The sequence below is a fragment of the Echeneis naucrates genome, chromosome 19, assembly GCF_900963305.1.
Source record: "Echeneis naucrates chromosome 19, fEcheNa1.1, whole genome shotgun sequence".
Taxonomy (NCBI): domain Eukaryota; kingdom Metazoa; phylum Chordata; class Actinopteri; order Carangiformes; family Echeneidae; genus Echeneis; species Echeneis naucrates.
The window spans coordinates 7,142,075-7,158,602 of NC_042529.1; the positions used below are offsets into that span (position 1 = coordinate 7,142,075).

The 16,528-nt window shown below is 39.0% G+C and overlaps 1 protein-coding gene across 1 annotated transcript in view; it reads left to right on the plus strand.

Moving 5' to 3' along the window:
* The window catches only part of LOC115060172 (zinc finger protein 385C-like), a 50,018-nt gene that overhangs the window by 22,661 nt on the left and 10,829 nt on the right, over window positions 1–16,528 (plus strand). The window contains exon 3 of the mRNA XM_029528024.1: window positions 15,860–16,014. Within this exon, the coding sequence (XP_029383884.1) occupies window positions 15,860–16,014 (155 nt within the window). The remainder of the gene's footprint in view (window positions 1–15,859; window positions 16,015–16,528) is intronic.

Consider the following 16,528-nt stretch of genomic DNA (forward strand, 5'->3'; position numbering starts at 1 on the left):
ATTAAATCTGCAACCCATGAACAACACAGAAAATGTGACGTAGTGTACATTATGTTTTCATTAAACTGAGTTTGCTGGAGAGAACATTTTCGAATGATGTCTCAACTGTTAGGCTGCAAATAACCTGTACTTGTTAGTGTTACAGTCACTTTGCTAACACTCCTGTGTCATTACAATCAGCCCAACCCCTCCATCAGATATTGTGAATTTTTATCATTCGGTGGATATGGGGTAAAAAACGTTGAGGGTAAGCCTATAAGAACAATCCAGGAGCTCATGTTACTGAGGTTTACTTGGGCCGAACATTGAGTGGCTGCTGTTTGACTATGGCGGTAATTATGCCAGGCACTAAAGTGTTGGTTTAAGTATATATATAAAAAAAGGCTTTGTGCTGCGTGAGTGACTCAGGTATTTTCACTCAGTGCACACTCAACCTACTCGAAACATAGACCCGAGCACACAAAGAATTGCAATCACACTGCAGGATGAATCATAACGGTATCTAACCTGAGTTTATCAGCTGAGGAAAGCTCTGAAAGCTTTTACATGTTTGTTTGTTTGTTTGTTTGTTTTTTGCCCTTGTGTCCATGATGTTAATTACTCTGGGGAAACAACACAGAATGGCTGCATGTCAAACTGAACAGAAACGGATTGATAAATGGTGCCCATTGTTGTTAAGTAATGCCAGGAAGGAAATTATATTTGAGTGCCCTTAAGGTAGCATGCAGGTGTGGAGACTGAATGTTGTTGGTCAAAAAAAGAGAGGAGGGGGAGATAAGGGATGTTGATGTTATACAAAGTGAGTCCTCTGCCAGATTGCTCGCTCGCTCTCTCCCCATCCCTCTCTCTCCCTCTCTCTCTTCCTCTCTCTCCCTCTCTCTCTTCCTCTCTCTCCCTCTCTCTCACTCTTTCTCTCTCCCTCTCTCTCTCTCTCTCTCTCTCTCTTCCTCTCTCTCCCTCTCTCTCGCGCGCTCTCTCTCTCCCCCCCCCTCTCTCTCTTTCTCTCTCTCTCACTCTCCCTCTCTTCCTCCCTCTCTCTCACTCTCTTTCTCTCCCTCTCCCTCTCTTCCTCCCTCTCTCTCGCTCTCTCTCTCTCTCTCTCTCTCTCTCTTCCTCTCTCTCCCTCTCTCTCGCGCGCTCTCTCTCTCTCTTCCTCTCTCTCCCTCTCTCTCTCTCTCTCTCTCTCATCAGCCTCTTTCTCACTCACTCTCTTGCTCTTTCGCTCTCTCTTACATACGCATACACAGAAGAATACAGACTTGCTCTTCAAACAGCCTCTTTTCCTTTTCCGCTGCTTTTCTCTCGTTCGTTTCATAAAGGGCATTGTGATCAGCAGAGCATGGGGCTTTTAATTGAAGCACACATGTATCATTCTTTAGCTGCAGCTGTTTGGATCAAAGCCAGGATGTGTCACTGACTGAGGAAAGGACTGCCATTTCACCTTAGTTAGGGAGTCAAAGTGGGAGGGGGGGGGGGGGCAGATACGGTATCGACAGAAGGTTATCTGCGAGGCGGCACTTTGTTGGCTTTGGCTCAACTTCTCTGATGGGAGATAAGCTGGCAGGAGAAGCCTAAGTCAAACACAGAAGGAAGTGGCAAACACGTGGAGATGCTGTTAGGTAAGACTGTTGTTTACTCTTACAGTACTGTATGTGTCAGTACCATGTATTTATAGGAATGCAGAGACAGTTTTACAAGCTTTTTTTTTTTTTCGAGGTTTTACTTGTGTTGAAATGTGATGTTTTTGTGGAAGCACCAGCCTAAATGCAAGTGAGTACTCCCCTGCCAATGCGTGTTGTACAACACTGTCTTCAGCATCATCGCTCAAGGGCAGGCTCGGTCTCCTGCAGACCATCTGCCCCCCTCTCAGTTCCTCTGCATCCACAATGAGTCCCTGGACAGTTTGTTTTTCTAATTGACCCCGTTTGATGAAGCCAAGTCTGGAGTTCAGACTGATACAATGTTGTCGTTCCCAGATGTGTCAAGTCATTTTAAAGCCACACAAGAACAGCACTGATATCACTGTGTAGATTGCTGGCAATTATGTCTTTGCCTCCCTGGGGAAATATGCCCAGATTAGCTTGCATAATTGGAGCCTGTTAAAGATAAAGGCACTGTGGGGATTTTCAGTCATTTGTGTTCGTTTTATTGGGACAAAATGCTTATTGCATTTAGGTCTTTAAATTTAGACCAACCTTAGTTTTGCCAATTTTACAAGCACACATTGGCAGTACATGTGGTAAAATATAACAGGCTCAAGTTGCTTAGTTTGACCCCTATATTAATAAATATAAACTAAAGATTTAGCAAGTGCAGAAATTACTAAAGCGTTGAAAAGCAGCAAAAGGCAACACTTAAGATGATTTGTCTCTGCCCAATTATCAGCAAATAAGCCAGAGTTTTTATTTTTAACCAATGTGTTTTATATATTCATAAACATCTCACCTTGGCCTTTTGGGAGCTGCCATGAACTTGTATTTTTCTCCCTTCTGGAATTTTATCAACAAAATAATTAATTGCTGCTTAATTAAAAAATATTCAGTAGAATAATAATCTACATACAGTATTTTCAGCCTCAGAAGGGTGCTTTTAATTTTGGCAAAGGTTCTTGCAGTGTGTGCTTGGATGGTAATTCTGAGAAGTGTCTATGTGGCAGCTCGGGTTGCTTTCTTCTTTAAATGGCAGATTAGGGAGATCAAAGGGAAACAGTTGGAGAGGAGATAAATGTAGAGTTTTGCCTGCCGGCCATGCTGCAGCTGTTCCCACCCCTCCACCCCTCGTCAAGAGCTCGTTTTGAAGCTGCTGTGACAGGCTATGTATATGATTCTCACTTTTTGTTCATCATAATGCATGTAAGAGATGTGACAGCATGAGAAAATCCAAGACTAAAGCACAAATGTCTTAGTCAGGAGATTTATATCTTTCTCACTAGTCTGTTAATGATGAGGAGGCAGTAGAAACTACAGCTCCAAATGTTTTGTCTTACCTCACTAAATGGAATAAAATCATTATAAGGAATCACAGCAGGAGCACAACATTGTAATAATACGCACACTTGAGACTGTGTTTCCATGTATCATACCACGTACGGCGCAGTGAGTGATGCAAATGGTCACCTACAGTACGACATGGTGACTGGTTTTGGTAATTACGTGATCAGAGATGCACAGCACAATTGCACCTCAGTTGGAAATTAACGCGCTCAGTGGTATAAGATGCAGAAGATAATGCACATTGTTCCCTAAAGTCTGGCTGGGAATCTTTTCAGAAACATGAGTTTGTAAGCGTATGAACATGAGACAGAACTAACATGACGAAGCTAAATGGGTAATGAAACAAATCACATGTTCATAACAGTATGAACCGTCAAGATTTAGACTTTTAGAAACCGAAGAACAGGCACTCTTGAATCAAGACAGAACAATAAAACGTTAAAAGCCAGAAAACCCACGTGTTTGATATTTGAAAACACTGACAAATTAATTCATTCTAATATTGCTGAATAATTAATTTCAAAGCTCTGGGGCAAAGTCTTCAGTGGTCGACCCCCTGTTCCTTCTCCTACATGTTTCTCCTCTAATCTACTGTCAACTAGCAAATGCTGAGAAGATGTATTTGAACATGGAAGCAGGGACGGGGCTTGTGAATAGAATTAATAAATGAATGCACTGTAACACAGGCTAGCTTAAGTTGTTGCAACTCACCTGTTTTAATTCTCCATTAAAACAGGTGACAAAGCCAAAGCCTGCAGTCAAATAAAATCCTGTTTGTGTGAAGCTGTACTGTGCAATTTCATGAAAATAAAATCCTGAAATGCAATTTACCACCCACACGCAGAGAAATTATTTGCTATATATTAGGGGTCTAAAACACTGGGAGATGGCTTTAAATTGCTACAAATCACAGTTATCTGATCAGCCTAAAATAACCTAGTGCAAGGTTACAAATTACCTTGTTGATTGTGAGCCACAATCTGCTTTGTTTATCTCATGGTGTTAAGATTTAAGATTTTTATTTTAGCTTTTACCAACCTGAAATCTTCCTTTTAGAAAACACAAAACCGTTGAAAAATATGTACTAAGATCATCCTGATAAAAGGGATTAAAAAATTATTCATAATAGCTAAACACCTAAGTTAAATATTTATTTTTGCAGTGACTAATTGCCATATTAGCACATATTGCTGAATATTTCCCTTTTTTCTGATTTTAATTCACAAAACCTCTCCCTGTCAGAACCATGATGGGTTCTTTATTTGCAAAATTTTAGAACTTGACATAAAAAAAAAGTGATTTTCACTATTGAGTAAAAACACGTCTGTATTTGAATGTACAATACTAACCCTCAGTAAATTAAAAATAAAAGCTTTAATTTGCATTAATCTGATTTATCTTGAATCATAAAGTCCATTCATACAAGTCAAATGTGCCAATCTGATACCCAGCGTACTAGCTGTGAGACATTAATCAGAGAGAGAGACAAATGTGGTTGTTTGTTTGTTTTCAATGTTATGGAAAAGTTTCCTAAATGTCTTAGGAGCCAGAAGTTCATGAGTCAGTTTAGAGGAGACCATTGATTTTCCTGCTGGGGCTCATATTCACTATCCAGCAGTGTTAATGAGTCATTATTCTAATCGAAGGGTAATGAAAATGGTGAAGTATAATTTTAATTGCAGTACTAATAGTTCAGATTATCTTGGAGAGCAAATTCAATTAGTCTGCTGTACTTTGACTCTCTGCCTTGAGTCAGTGAGAGCATTTTAATTTATTTGTGAAGTTTTTGATTCTTGTCAGCAGAACTTAGTTAAGTTTTGAAGTTTGAAGTCAAGTCTTAGTTTTGAAGTTTAATGCAAATACATTATGCATGCCAGTGCAGTTTTGCAACTCCTGTTGTGATTTTGTTAGAGAATACATGCTCTTTCTACTTGTATACATTACATACATTTCACCAATCTTTCAGATTTTCAGGACATCATTTTCATCAAATTAAAAAGAAAAATGTGGCAGGTTGCCTGAGTCTGTGTGTTTTCCAGATCTTTGGCTGATGCAGTAGAGTCTGTGTCCTCCTTTACCTCAGACCTGCTAACAGAGACTGACAGCCCCAATCAGTCATTGATTGATGTGTTGGCAGTGTGAGTTTGATTAGCTTGGCTGTTAATGACTGTGGGAGATTTCTCACACACAGGCGCGCGCGCACACACACACACACACACACACACTTGTCTTAACTTCACTTAAGAGGACATGCAGAGCTCAATAAACTCTGAACCAAACTCTAACCTCAATCTGCAGCTAATCTTAGACAAATTAGACCAATTTTACTTCCCTGGTGACCATAATCACCAGGAATCACCACCAGGATCATGTAATGTAATTGGGCATGTTAGTGACTTATCGATCTTGGACTGTATGACTGTGTCTTGGTAAGTTGCAGGGTCAATTTTTGAAGGTAGAGAAGCTTGAAGTAAATTTGAATTGCAAGATCCTCCTGACATTCTTAATGAATCACACCAGTTAAATCTGATTTATCAGGAGGAGAAAATCTCTTCAGACAGGAATCCCTACAGTTAATGTGATGCAAGGATTTATGGAATGATTCTCTGATGTCCAGGCTTAGTAACTCACATCCTGCATCAAAGTGAGGGGAAAAATTTCCAAATGTATCCTTGGAATTGAGCCTGCATACCATTACCCACTAGATAAGTAATTTTAATGAGTTAATCAAACGCCATGTATTGCCGTTACATTCTGAGTTTGCTTATGCAGCTTCAAGATGTCTGGTGACCTGGATCTGCCACAGACCAGCCTAGGACGAATGCCACCATATGACAGGGCGGTCTTAGGAGACTGTGGAGGCCACGAGGGCACGCTAAAATGTTTTAAATGCTTTAAAGATAATATCATCTCCTGTGGTGTCTATTACTCAAGTCAAATCAGGTTTCTTTATTAGCACAGAGGCAACATAATGGAGATGCAGAGTAGATACACTGTTGACGATCAGGGAAAAAGTGTTGAAATATTAGAATTTATAATTTATTAAATCTGGTTTTCAAATCTGGTTTTCAATAGATTTGATTAAATCTCAGGCCTGCTTCATCTATCACTGATACTTTTTGCCAGCCCATTTCAAAGCCTCCACCACTGCCAAGGTTACTCCAGAGGTCAGTCACAGTGTCGTGATGCACTTCAATGGATTCTTAGAATGAGAAACCATTAGCATGTAACCAGTAAATGTAAAGAGGTAGGGCCATCTCTATAATTCAACAACTAATAAGAAGCTTAATGAAGAGATGAGTGTGTCATGTTCTCATACGATCTGAAATCTTTTTCATCTTTGCGATGAAATTTTTGGTCAACCAAGACACAAGGCTGATCATACTTTTTTGATGCCGCCAAATAAATGTCTGTTTGTTTTCCTAAAATGGACAGAAAATTGGCAGTAACTGCAGACGAGGAGAGTGAGTTACTCATGAATAACACACCCAGGCTAATCCACATCTACTTGTGTCTTTCTAGTGACTTTGTATGCGATAGTGCCACTTATACATTTTCTGTGGCCAGATTGTAAAGGTGCTGAGTGGATGAAAGGTTATTTGGTGGAACACTGGAGAACCCACTTCGGTGTTGGGATAAATAAACAGGGGAGAAACTCCAAATAATCTCACTGTACAAGCATCTGAGGCTCTCCATCCATCCAATCCAACTTTATAATGCTACGTGTCCAAACTGCTTCAGCCTCCTGTGACTGAAATATGCAGCTTACACTGTATGCTCACACTACTTGATATTCATAAGTCTAATTTTATTTATTTGCACAAGTTTTGCACTGCATATGTTTCTTTAAACTCTGTGTGCATGAGTTGGCACATTTTACTGTAATTGACATTATAAAAGTGTCCATGAAGCAAATGTTAATCCCCGCTGGCTGTCAATGCTTCAGAGGATGTTATTTTCCACTGCTTTGGGTTAGATTGTCATAAATGTATTACTGCTTTTTTTTAATTTAATTTAATTTTTTTTTATTTAAGTTCCATATTTGTTTAGCACCTCAATTCAGTCAAAGTTTCACCCCAAACACTTTGTATCTTGGAGACAAAAAGTATAATTTCCCTGTTTATTGGATGTACAAAAGGAAACCACTATTTAACAACTATTTAACACACACTGAATTTTGAGGAAGAATGTCATGAGAAGTGAATCAGTAATATCACATTATCTGTTTGGCTCTTATTTTTATTTACCAAGCAGAATCCAGTGTCCTCCTGAGATGTTTTTCTGATATGAAAAAATTATGTCCAGTTTGGTAACAGAACTTGTCGAAATTGAACGCACTGTGGTAAAATGACAATGGGTTCAGTTAAAGCAGGCTTTTTCTGTGTCGTGACCGCTGGGTGATGAACTCTTGAGGACCCTGGCACTGATAAAATTTCTATTTCACATCCATCAAACTGGAGTTGTTAGCCTGTGGCCTGGCCGTCTACATGAACTTTGAGGTAAAGCACAACAGTTACAGTGAAATCGTTTCTCTTCTTGGATGGGGCACAGCCAGGACTGCTAACACTGCAACCCGTTAACTTTTTAGTATGTCTTCCTCCTCCTGGCCATTGTACATGACCAGTTGCTGACTGAGAACATTCCCTGTGTTGTCTTAATCTGTCTTTGATGTGATGACAAAGGATTCAGGCCATTTGTTACAGGAACTCTGAATTGGTGCAAAATGGGACTCGGCTTCAACGTAAGAAATACTCACACTGTGAGATATTCAGACATGCAAACAACCTGCACATTCTGTCAGCAAAATGCATTCACGTCTTGGTATTTTGCTGAATTGCTGACATGGATGAAAATAATCTAGTTCCAGTTTGGGCAATGTGCCTTGAACATCAGGCAGAAAATGCTAAACCTGTTAAAATACATAGCTGCTAGGAGACATCACATCGGCCAAAGAATTTTGAGCACAAATTGTGTGGATTCCTGCAGCTCATACCAAAATGTGCAATTATGGTTAGCTGTCGTGACTTATGTAAGATTTAAGGTGAGTGGTGTTAGATAAACTGGGTTAAAACCTTTTAAATACACAGCATACAGTATCTAACAGGTCTCAGGCCAAGCATCATCACCAGATGATAAATGAACCAGCATGGAAATAGAGCAGAACTGCTTTTATATTACAGTTGGGAGGTAGTTGGTCCTAATATTGCAGGTTTAAAGATCTGACCGTATTTTATTACTTACTGATATCACCTCATTTGGCTTCTTAGTTTGTCTGACTGGATTTCGCAGTGTGAAACTGTATTACACAGGATTTGTGCAATTTTTAACAAATTTATTATTATTTTTTTTTTTTTTCTCTTTTAGCAAAACCTGTAACTCCAGAAATGAAATTACGTAGTTAAGGGAATGCTTATGTAACAACGGAAAGTAACAAAATAATGGTGAGGTTGTTTACAGCAAACTGGTTAGCTTGACCTGTTAACAGTGTGCTACAGGAAAGATTTCTAAAACCAAGAAGCCACTGTTAAAATCACATTAATCACACTCGGAAAAGGAGTGATAACTTCAGGATTGGTCTACAAAAATACATCTTCCCTGCAGCAATCTATTGCAGCTCACATAAGAGCAGATAAAGACACAATCTAATCCATTTCTTACTCTTCTGTTCGGAAAGAACATCACCCTCCAATCTCTTAAGAAATCGACTCTTTATTACTCTTTATAAGTATATTTCTGGGTGCACCAGTATGCACACATCATGCGATCCTCATCTCGGAAGCCGTTAACGTGTAATCCTTCGAACTGACATCATGAGGCAGCCAGCCGTCCACCTTCACAGCAGCTCTGGGAGAGAGACAGAGAGCTGCTAATTATTAAGTTCATGAGGCGGATAAAGCTGCACACAGACTTTAAATATCGATAAGTATGTGTTGCAGCAGGCCTCATTGGACTTGGGCTTATCTCAATTCAAGCAGATGGTGGCAGTTTGTTTTAAGTGTGCTTGATACAGACTCATAGAAAGCTATGGAAGGGCAGAGGGTGGATAAAGGAAACAAACAGAACACACACCAACTGCTCAGTCTGAGCAGTGCTGATAGTGTATTTATGGTCATTTCCCTAACAAGCTTTATCTTACAGTATTTGTTTGCCCTTTTGCAACCAGTACAAAAGATTCACTGTAAATACATTTTGAAATAAAATCTGTGCATTTACTTTGATTTCCTGTTTACATGTGTCACAAGCACAACGTCTTGGTATAAACACAATATGGAAATAAATGATCATAGTGTGGGTAACACAAATGATGCTTCACCTGCTCACACCAGAATTTCCCAGACAGGGCAAGTTCTCTTTAATGAGATAGCATTAGCCTGCCTCTGCTACTGTTTTCTGCCAGCGGTGTAGGGAAAAGAGCAGCAAAAACATGATGAATTTCATCATCTCATCATTTAAGCTTATAAATGTGTGGACATTAGATCTACTGCTGCTTGCTTTTTGCAGAGAAATCAGTTTCCTGTGATTTTTCTTCCTTGACCAGAGAACAACAGTCCTGGATATCCCATTGAACGAATTCAATAGAAGTTTATGGTCCCTGGGGTGAAAATAGGGCCCACAACACACCAGTTGAAAGTAGGACAGATTACCATGGGGAGCCTGATCTGGGCTGGATGGTTCCCTGCAGGTAGAAATTCTCATTAAGCCACTGGCTCTGCCAGCTGCGGTTGTGTGAGTTTAAATAGACAATGACAGTCAGCGGGAGAATTTGCCTGTTGGCTGCCAGTCGTGGCCTAAATGTACTTTGTCACAATAAAGATGATTTATTTAAAGACCACATAGTGCAAGACGAGGGCAGCATTTTAAGCCATTGTGGAAATTAGACTTTCACTCTCCACCTTTTTGTTTCCAGTGGAGAGAGCTTAGCAGAGCTGTCAATGGCAGTTTTAATGGATGCTAATTCATCCAACAGAGCTCATCATAAATGCCAAGCTCTGCTTGTTGTGTGAGCAATGAATGGCATCACCATTACTGCAGAAGCACCAGTGCATTAACCACTTCTGTTTAAAAAAAAAAAAAAAAAACCAAAAAAAAAAAAAAAACCTGTGAGCTTCTTGCTACTTTGGAGTGGAAAACATACCATTCAGTTTTTCATTATTTGACAATGTGTTTTGGAAGGTTAACAAAAAAGCCCTTGTCAGGAAAGGTCGAACTTTTAGTATTTAAATTCCTCATTCCTCAAGACTTTCTTATTTTACTAAACAATTTGTTATGACTGGGTGTGACACTACAAATAGAAATATAATGTTGTTTTCAGATGGGTGGTAGGGTTTTCTCATTTGAACTGTATGCTCCAAGGACACTGCAGGAGTTGCCTATGATGGCTTTGTGTTGGGTATGAGAAGCAGCTGAGCGGAGGAGTGAAAAAAGTAGTTGGGTTTTTTTCAGTGAAAAAAGCAGTTCACATTCATCTATATCCACGATATAGATGGTGGTCATAAAACTTTTGAGTTGTTTTTGTCTGTGTAACACATTTACAGGTGACATTTACAGTGACGCTGAATACTGCATGCTATTAACTGCAGAACACAACACACTATGTGGCCAAAATACTCCTTTCACATATAAGAATTTTATGAGTGTATTTTCTTAACAAGGGTTGTAAAATATATCGGGTTTGGTTACAGGCTTATTTATTCAGTGCTCAACAGCTCATTAAAATGGCACCATAGGTCTATATTCAGATTTAAAATGCACAAAGGTGATGATTGTAACGTCAAATATTACAGTAACATATTTCCACATTTGTGGTTTCAAAAGGAGGAAAGCTACATGCTTTGTGCATCGATTATAATATAAACTTACTTGGTTAGACCCAAAGGAAATATAAATGTTCAAGTTAGTGGACAACCTCTGGGGTTAAATCAGGTCAAACTGAGCTTGACATTAGAGTCATAGCTCGAATAAATATAATGTGAAAAATATCCCTATAGGATTAACATAATGTGAACTCTGCTGATATTTCCCTTATACGAATAGATTTGCCTGCTTCACACTTTCTCTGGTCTATTGCACTCTGAAAATCTGCTTCCATCCTTCAATCAATCTCCAGAGATGGATGATTAACGTATTTTCACAGTGAGAGTGTTGCGAAACATTTAAGATTCATTTCGCATTGAATTCAGCACTGCCCTAATTTAGATATTTAAGTCACAAATCATTAACATCACACCAAGGAGGCTCATCAGGCCACGTTGGTGTCAGAGAAGAGACTTTGCCTCCACGCTGCCATGATGTTTCAGGCTGAAGACAGAGAGCCTACTTCAGACAGATGATCCAAGGAAATGCATTCACCATGAAATGAGGCAAAGCAGCCTTTTCTCTGATGCTTTTGCTCTGATTTGCAGCTATGAAAGCATCTCACCTCCCCTCCTTTTCTGCTCCTCATGGAAAGATGCCATTTCTCTCCCTCTGTGATTGCTATGATGTTGAGTCACCCAGAGACTAATCCTGAGAATAATAAAGATTAAGCTTTTCTGCCTTTTTTTTTTTCCCCCTATGTACTATAATTTCTCCAGCTCATAATCTTTTAGCCCTTCTCAATAAGGGGAGGTTGGATGCTGTGACCTACACTCCCAGCCTCCATGAGAAAAGTAATCTTCCTGCAAGCCAAAAAAAAAAAGAGAGCGAATACAGATTAGAAAGTGGGAACTGTGGAATAATGCAAATAACATAGGGGGAAATCAAAAGCGACTACTCCCTGCTCGACTGACTGTTTGCTGTGAGCAAATGTGTAACGGTTTAAACGGTGTGTTTGCCCGTTTGAACCTGCCATTGTTATCATGCAGCTAACTAGCTTAGTACCTGCAAAAGAAACAGCTACTTCCACAGCACTCGGATGGTTACAATTCACTCTAAAAATAATTAGCATTTCCCTCCTTTGTGGCAATTATGTTGCTGAATGGAATCAGAATAATGGAGATGAACTCCAGCCAACACATTAGACCTTGTCCTAGAGCTGCGTCATTATAAGTAAAAACAATCAGATTTTACGTTTTTTCCCATTTTGCCATTTTAACACTAAATGAATAAAGCTAGTGCTACACTTGTAAATTCAAGACAGGCTCTCCAGCATATTCACCAAAGGATGCACACTAGACTCCTTCACCAAAGGAACCAAGTGAAACACCTACATCTGACTTCTGCCAACTGAGTGCACTTCTTACCTTTGGCTTTCCACATTCATGTGATAATTTAATATTACGTTCAGTGTTAGATGACAGTGTGCAATGCTACATTTTAATATAATTTATATATTTACAACAGCTTCGTTGTCCTGTAATTGTGAATGGTTACAATGGTTCCTATGCCAAAGTACATCACATGATGAATGAGGAAATTTTGATTCCTGCTCCACCACCAAAATTGCTTGACTGCCATTGATGTACTGTGTTACAGGAATGGGATAATGCACTCATAGATGGCACCAACTCACTTGAAAGAAAATGGCTTGGCTGGCGCATCAGCCAAAAACCTTTTTCTAGCTTTTAGGCTTTGCTTCTGTGCTGTGTGACCACCTGCACGGATTAGTTTTTCTGCCGGTGGTTATAATATTGGTCCCTGAGGCAAAAATTATTTTTTTTGACTGAATATGGTGAGTGACCCACACCAATGCTCAGTATGTCATATTCAGCTTTTTAATATATCAGTGTTCACATCCCGTCTTTGTTATTGGGGGGTGGATCTTATCAAATGGTGGATTTCACTGTAGTTTTTCTTTGTTTGTTGTCCTTGAATGTGGATTTACCTTAAATACTAAACCTTATTATTTTAGGCTGTGTGTGGCATTTTAAAGTGATGAGTGATGACTGTTTATAAAAACTAATCAAAGCCTGCTGGCTAACAAATTCCTAGCATGACTAGATGAAACTAATATACCCACAGCCTTAGTCCATCTTGTCAAATTACTTTGACAGCAAGGCTTTTTGACACTTTCAGAAAACAGACAAGATGGCTAACTTGAGAGGTGCACCCCTGTCAGATTCATGCTGCTCTTGCCGCCTAATGTTGTACAAACTCTCACAGATGATGGCAGTTTCTAGTTTGTTCAGAAAAAAATGCAGTTAATTAAACGTCTCGCCCTGATGTGTTTTGTGAATATATGCGTAGGAGATTAATGAGATCAATTTCAGATTTGTGTAGGAGAGGGAATCAATGTCCCCAAAAGTCATCCTGACAGGCAGATTAAGCACATCAGCCTAGCAGAGGGGAAAAAACAGTCGCTCATCAGCGTGTGGTTGTCTCTCAATGTCTCTCTTTCACTTTCCCTCATTTCTCGCTACTCTGTCATTCGCTCTTGAGTCATTCTAATGCTATTCAATACACTTTACTGGCATCAGCGGTACATGAACAATCCTGGTTGAGCATTTAAATGAAAATGGAATTCATCAAAAACAAATTGAATCTGCGTGTGTGTGTGTGTGTGTGTGTGTGTGTGTGTGTGTTTTCCAGGAGATCTGTGATGCTCATAAAACATGCAGGATCAAATAAATACTAATAATTATAATCACACGTCTCATTTCAAATGCTAATTTAAATACTTGCAGTGAGTTTAAATTTCCCCTATAAACAGAATAAACTAAAATAAGACAAGATTTAAAAAAAAATCTAATCAAATATTTGTTTGATAAAGATTAAAATGATGCTTTTATCCATAAGTCACAACCTTTTAATGATTATTAATCTTTGGTCATCCCCTCGGCAGTTGGGAGATGCTGGACATTAACAGCTGCTCAAAGCAACACTGCACCACATGGAGCTGCTAACATTGTTGTTAGAATTACATTTTAATATTTCCTTTCTATATTCTATCATTTTGGGTTGATCTGAATTAGATTTAAATCAAATGTTGGCAAGACTTTACATGTTTTCTATATTCCCAGCCTGAGAGAAAGAACCCAGAGTCATTTGTAACTGTTGGCTACGATAAAACAAGATGTATTGTGATGCGTAACGCTGTCACTGCTCCATTTGTATTTGTCTGTAGTTAACATGCTAACAATCAAACATCTCGTGTCTGTATTTATTCATTTATTTCTTGGCCTCTTTGAATCTGAAGGGTGTTGTTTCTTTTCTTCCTCCTCTGTTATCTCTGTCCTTGCTCAGGCCACCAGAACCCTTTTGAATTTGAAACCAATGAAAAAAATAAAAACATGCTAATGCTCAAGGAGCTTCAAATCTACCTTATCCATCAGATAGAACATCAAATCATCAGGGGAGTTACTCATCTATGTCCGTTTCTGTACTACATGCTGAAACATTCCTTTACATTATGTATATTTCAGTGAATTTATAGCTCAAATCCAGAGTTAGTCATCTTCACATCATCAGTTACTGTCGAAACTCTACTTTCTACTTTCTGCATTTAAGACGATAATGTACATAGCTCCCCTTCAGCAGAGTTATTTAGATATTTATGTATATTTTAAAATCTTATTTTTATTTAATTTCTTTTCCTTGTGCAGTCAAATCTGTTGCTATTTGTCACGTGCAAATGTACTTCTTAAATCTTCAGCTTTCTACATTGGCGTATCCACCAATCAGACCAACCCCTTCCTACTTTGCTTTAATATTTTTTACTTGATTATTTTCTTGAAGATATTTCAAGCACAGTGAAAATTGAGTCTCGGTGGCAAAAAGCAGAAAAATACTCAACTTTGGATTAAGATTTCTTCTTTGAAGTCAGCTGCTCATAATTCAGACATTCAACAGACATACACAGTCTCCGGTTTTCTCTGCACCATTGCTTTCAAGCTGTGCAGGTGCAACCCAATTTAATTAGATGCATTAATTCTCATTTTCCAGGATTCATTCTTCATTTAAAATGAAGGGAATGACCTACAGAAGTAAATTTGGTTAAAGAAAAAAAATCAACTCATTAAAAAACAACTGAAGAAAACTAAAATGGTCCTTGTTGCTATAATATTGCTTGCTATTTCACTCCTATTGCTGAATATCTAATTGATTCAGCTCATTTATTTAAAAATCCTTTATTTGCATAAATTTGTTTTAATTCTTTATTCTTCTTTATTCCAATTTGACCTTTTAAAAGTAACCTCAGGATGTTTACCATACAGACAAATCACCATACTTATGTGAGACTGAGGGAATTTTAATGTGAGCAGTCCAATGTTTACTTTAGGTCTAGACAAAGGTCAGTACCATGATGCTCTTTAAAGCGTGTGCAGTCTAAAAGCATTTAGGGCAGCCAAAATTAGGTGCAATGAGATGAGAGGTTGTGCGGAAGGAGATTTCAAAGCGAAATGTGACCGTAAATTGCCGTGGGATTCATAAAAGAAAGGCGCATCTGCGGTGAAATTTTGTATGCAAGGGGAGTAGCAAAAAACAAATGTGTGCAGAATGTACCAGCTACCACTCCCCTTAAACGTAAAAGGTAAACTCCATTTACTCTTCATCTTGACTGACCCATCCACAGGATTTCAGGAAGGATCAAAGCACACAATTACACTCACACTAGTGCTGTGTTTAAAGGCCAGGGGCATTTGTCAAGATAAACTATGGACTTGTAAAGCAGTAAAAGGCCATACACCTCACACAAAGGCTCTCATCATTTATGCCCTGCTATTACCAAACACATTAAAGCTTTACTGAGTGAATGATTCACTGTTGGAGCAGCTCCTGATTTCATAGGCTAAACTCTGTTTATCCTTGTCTCAGTATAAGGTTGTGTAGCTTTTGTGGCTCTGCACAAATCCACATATTTGGATTTTGGACAGAGAAGAATATGGAGGATTTGGATGAACAGTAGTCGGACTGATGTGTTTATGTGAATGTCATCTACCCCGATTTAGGTGCACTGTCCCAGAGCCAAGTCCACCCACTTCTGGGTTCCCTGCCTCTGCCGGGTAGGGCCCTGCAGCCGCAGACTCATGCCCAGCTGGAGCACTTCCTGCCGCTCAGAGTCAACACCTCCTCGCCACTCAGCCTGTTTCCCAATTTCAACGCGGTGAGATACCACAACATATTTCTCATGTGCACTCATCATGCAGGAGGCCCAACAGAGCCTGAACCATTTTGGACCATCTGTAATCTGTCCATCTATCGCCACAACTTTCAGCAGGATGGCATGTTTTAGAAAGTCAGCAAGAAGCTGTGATTACGTAATTTGAATTTAAAAATGGAAACAGCAGATCAAGCTCTTGTGACGCTTGCAATCCAAGTGGTTACTATTTGTTTGCAAAAGTGAATTTTAAGAATTTTATTTCATGTTTTAAATAGTTTGATTTATTTAAATCAAACCCCATAAAGGAAATCTGTGAAGCTGAAAACTTGAATTGTTTTGTATCTGTTATTCAAATAACTTTATTTGTGTTCATCTTATAAGGAACTATGGCACTGGCAGAGCCTCAGTGTAACTTGGCTCTGATTGGTGCTAAACATATGATGGAGACATCCCATATACAACACTTCTCTCACACATACACATGTTGTATATGTTTGGTCTGGCTCTGAACAGCAGA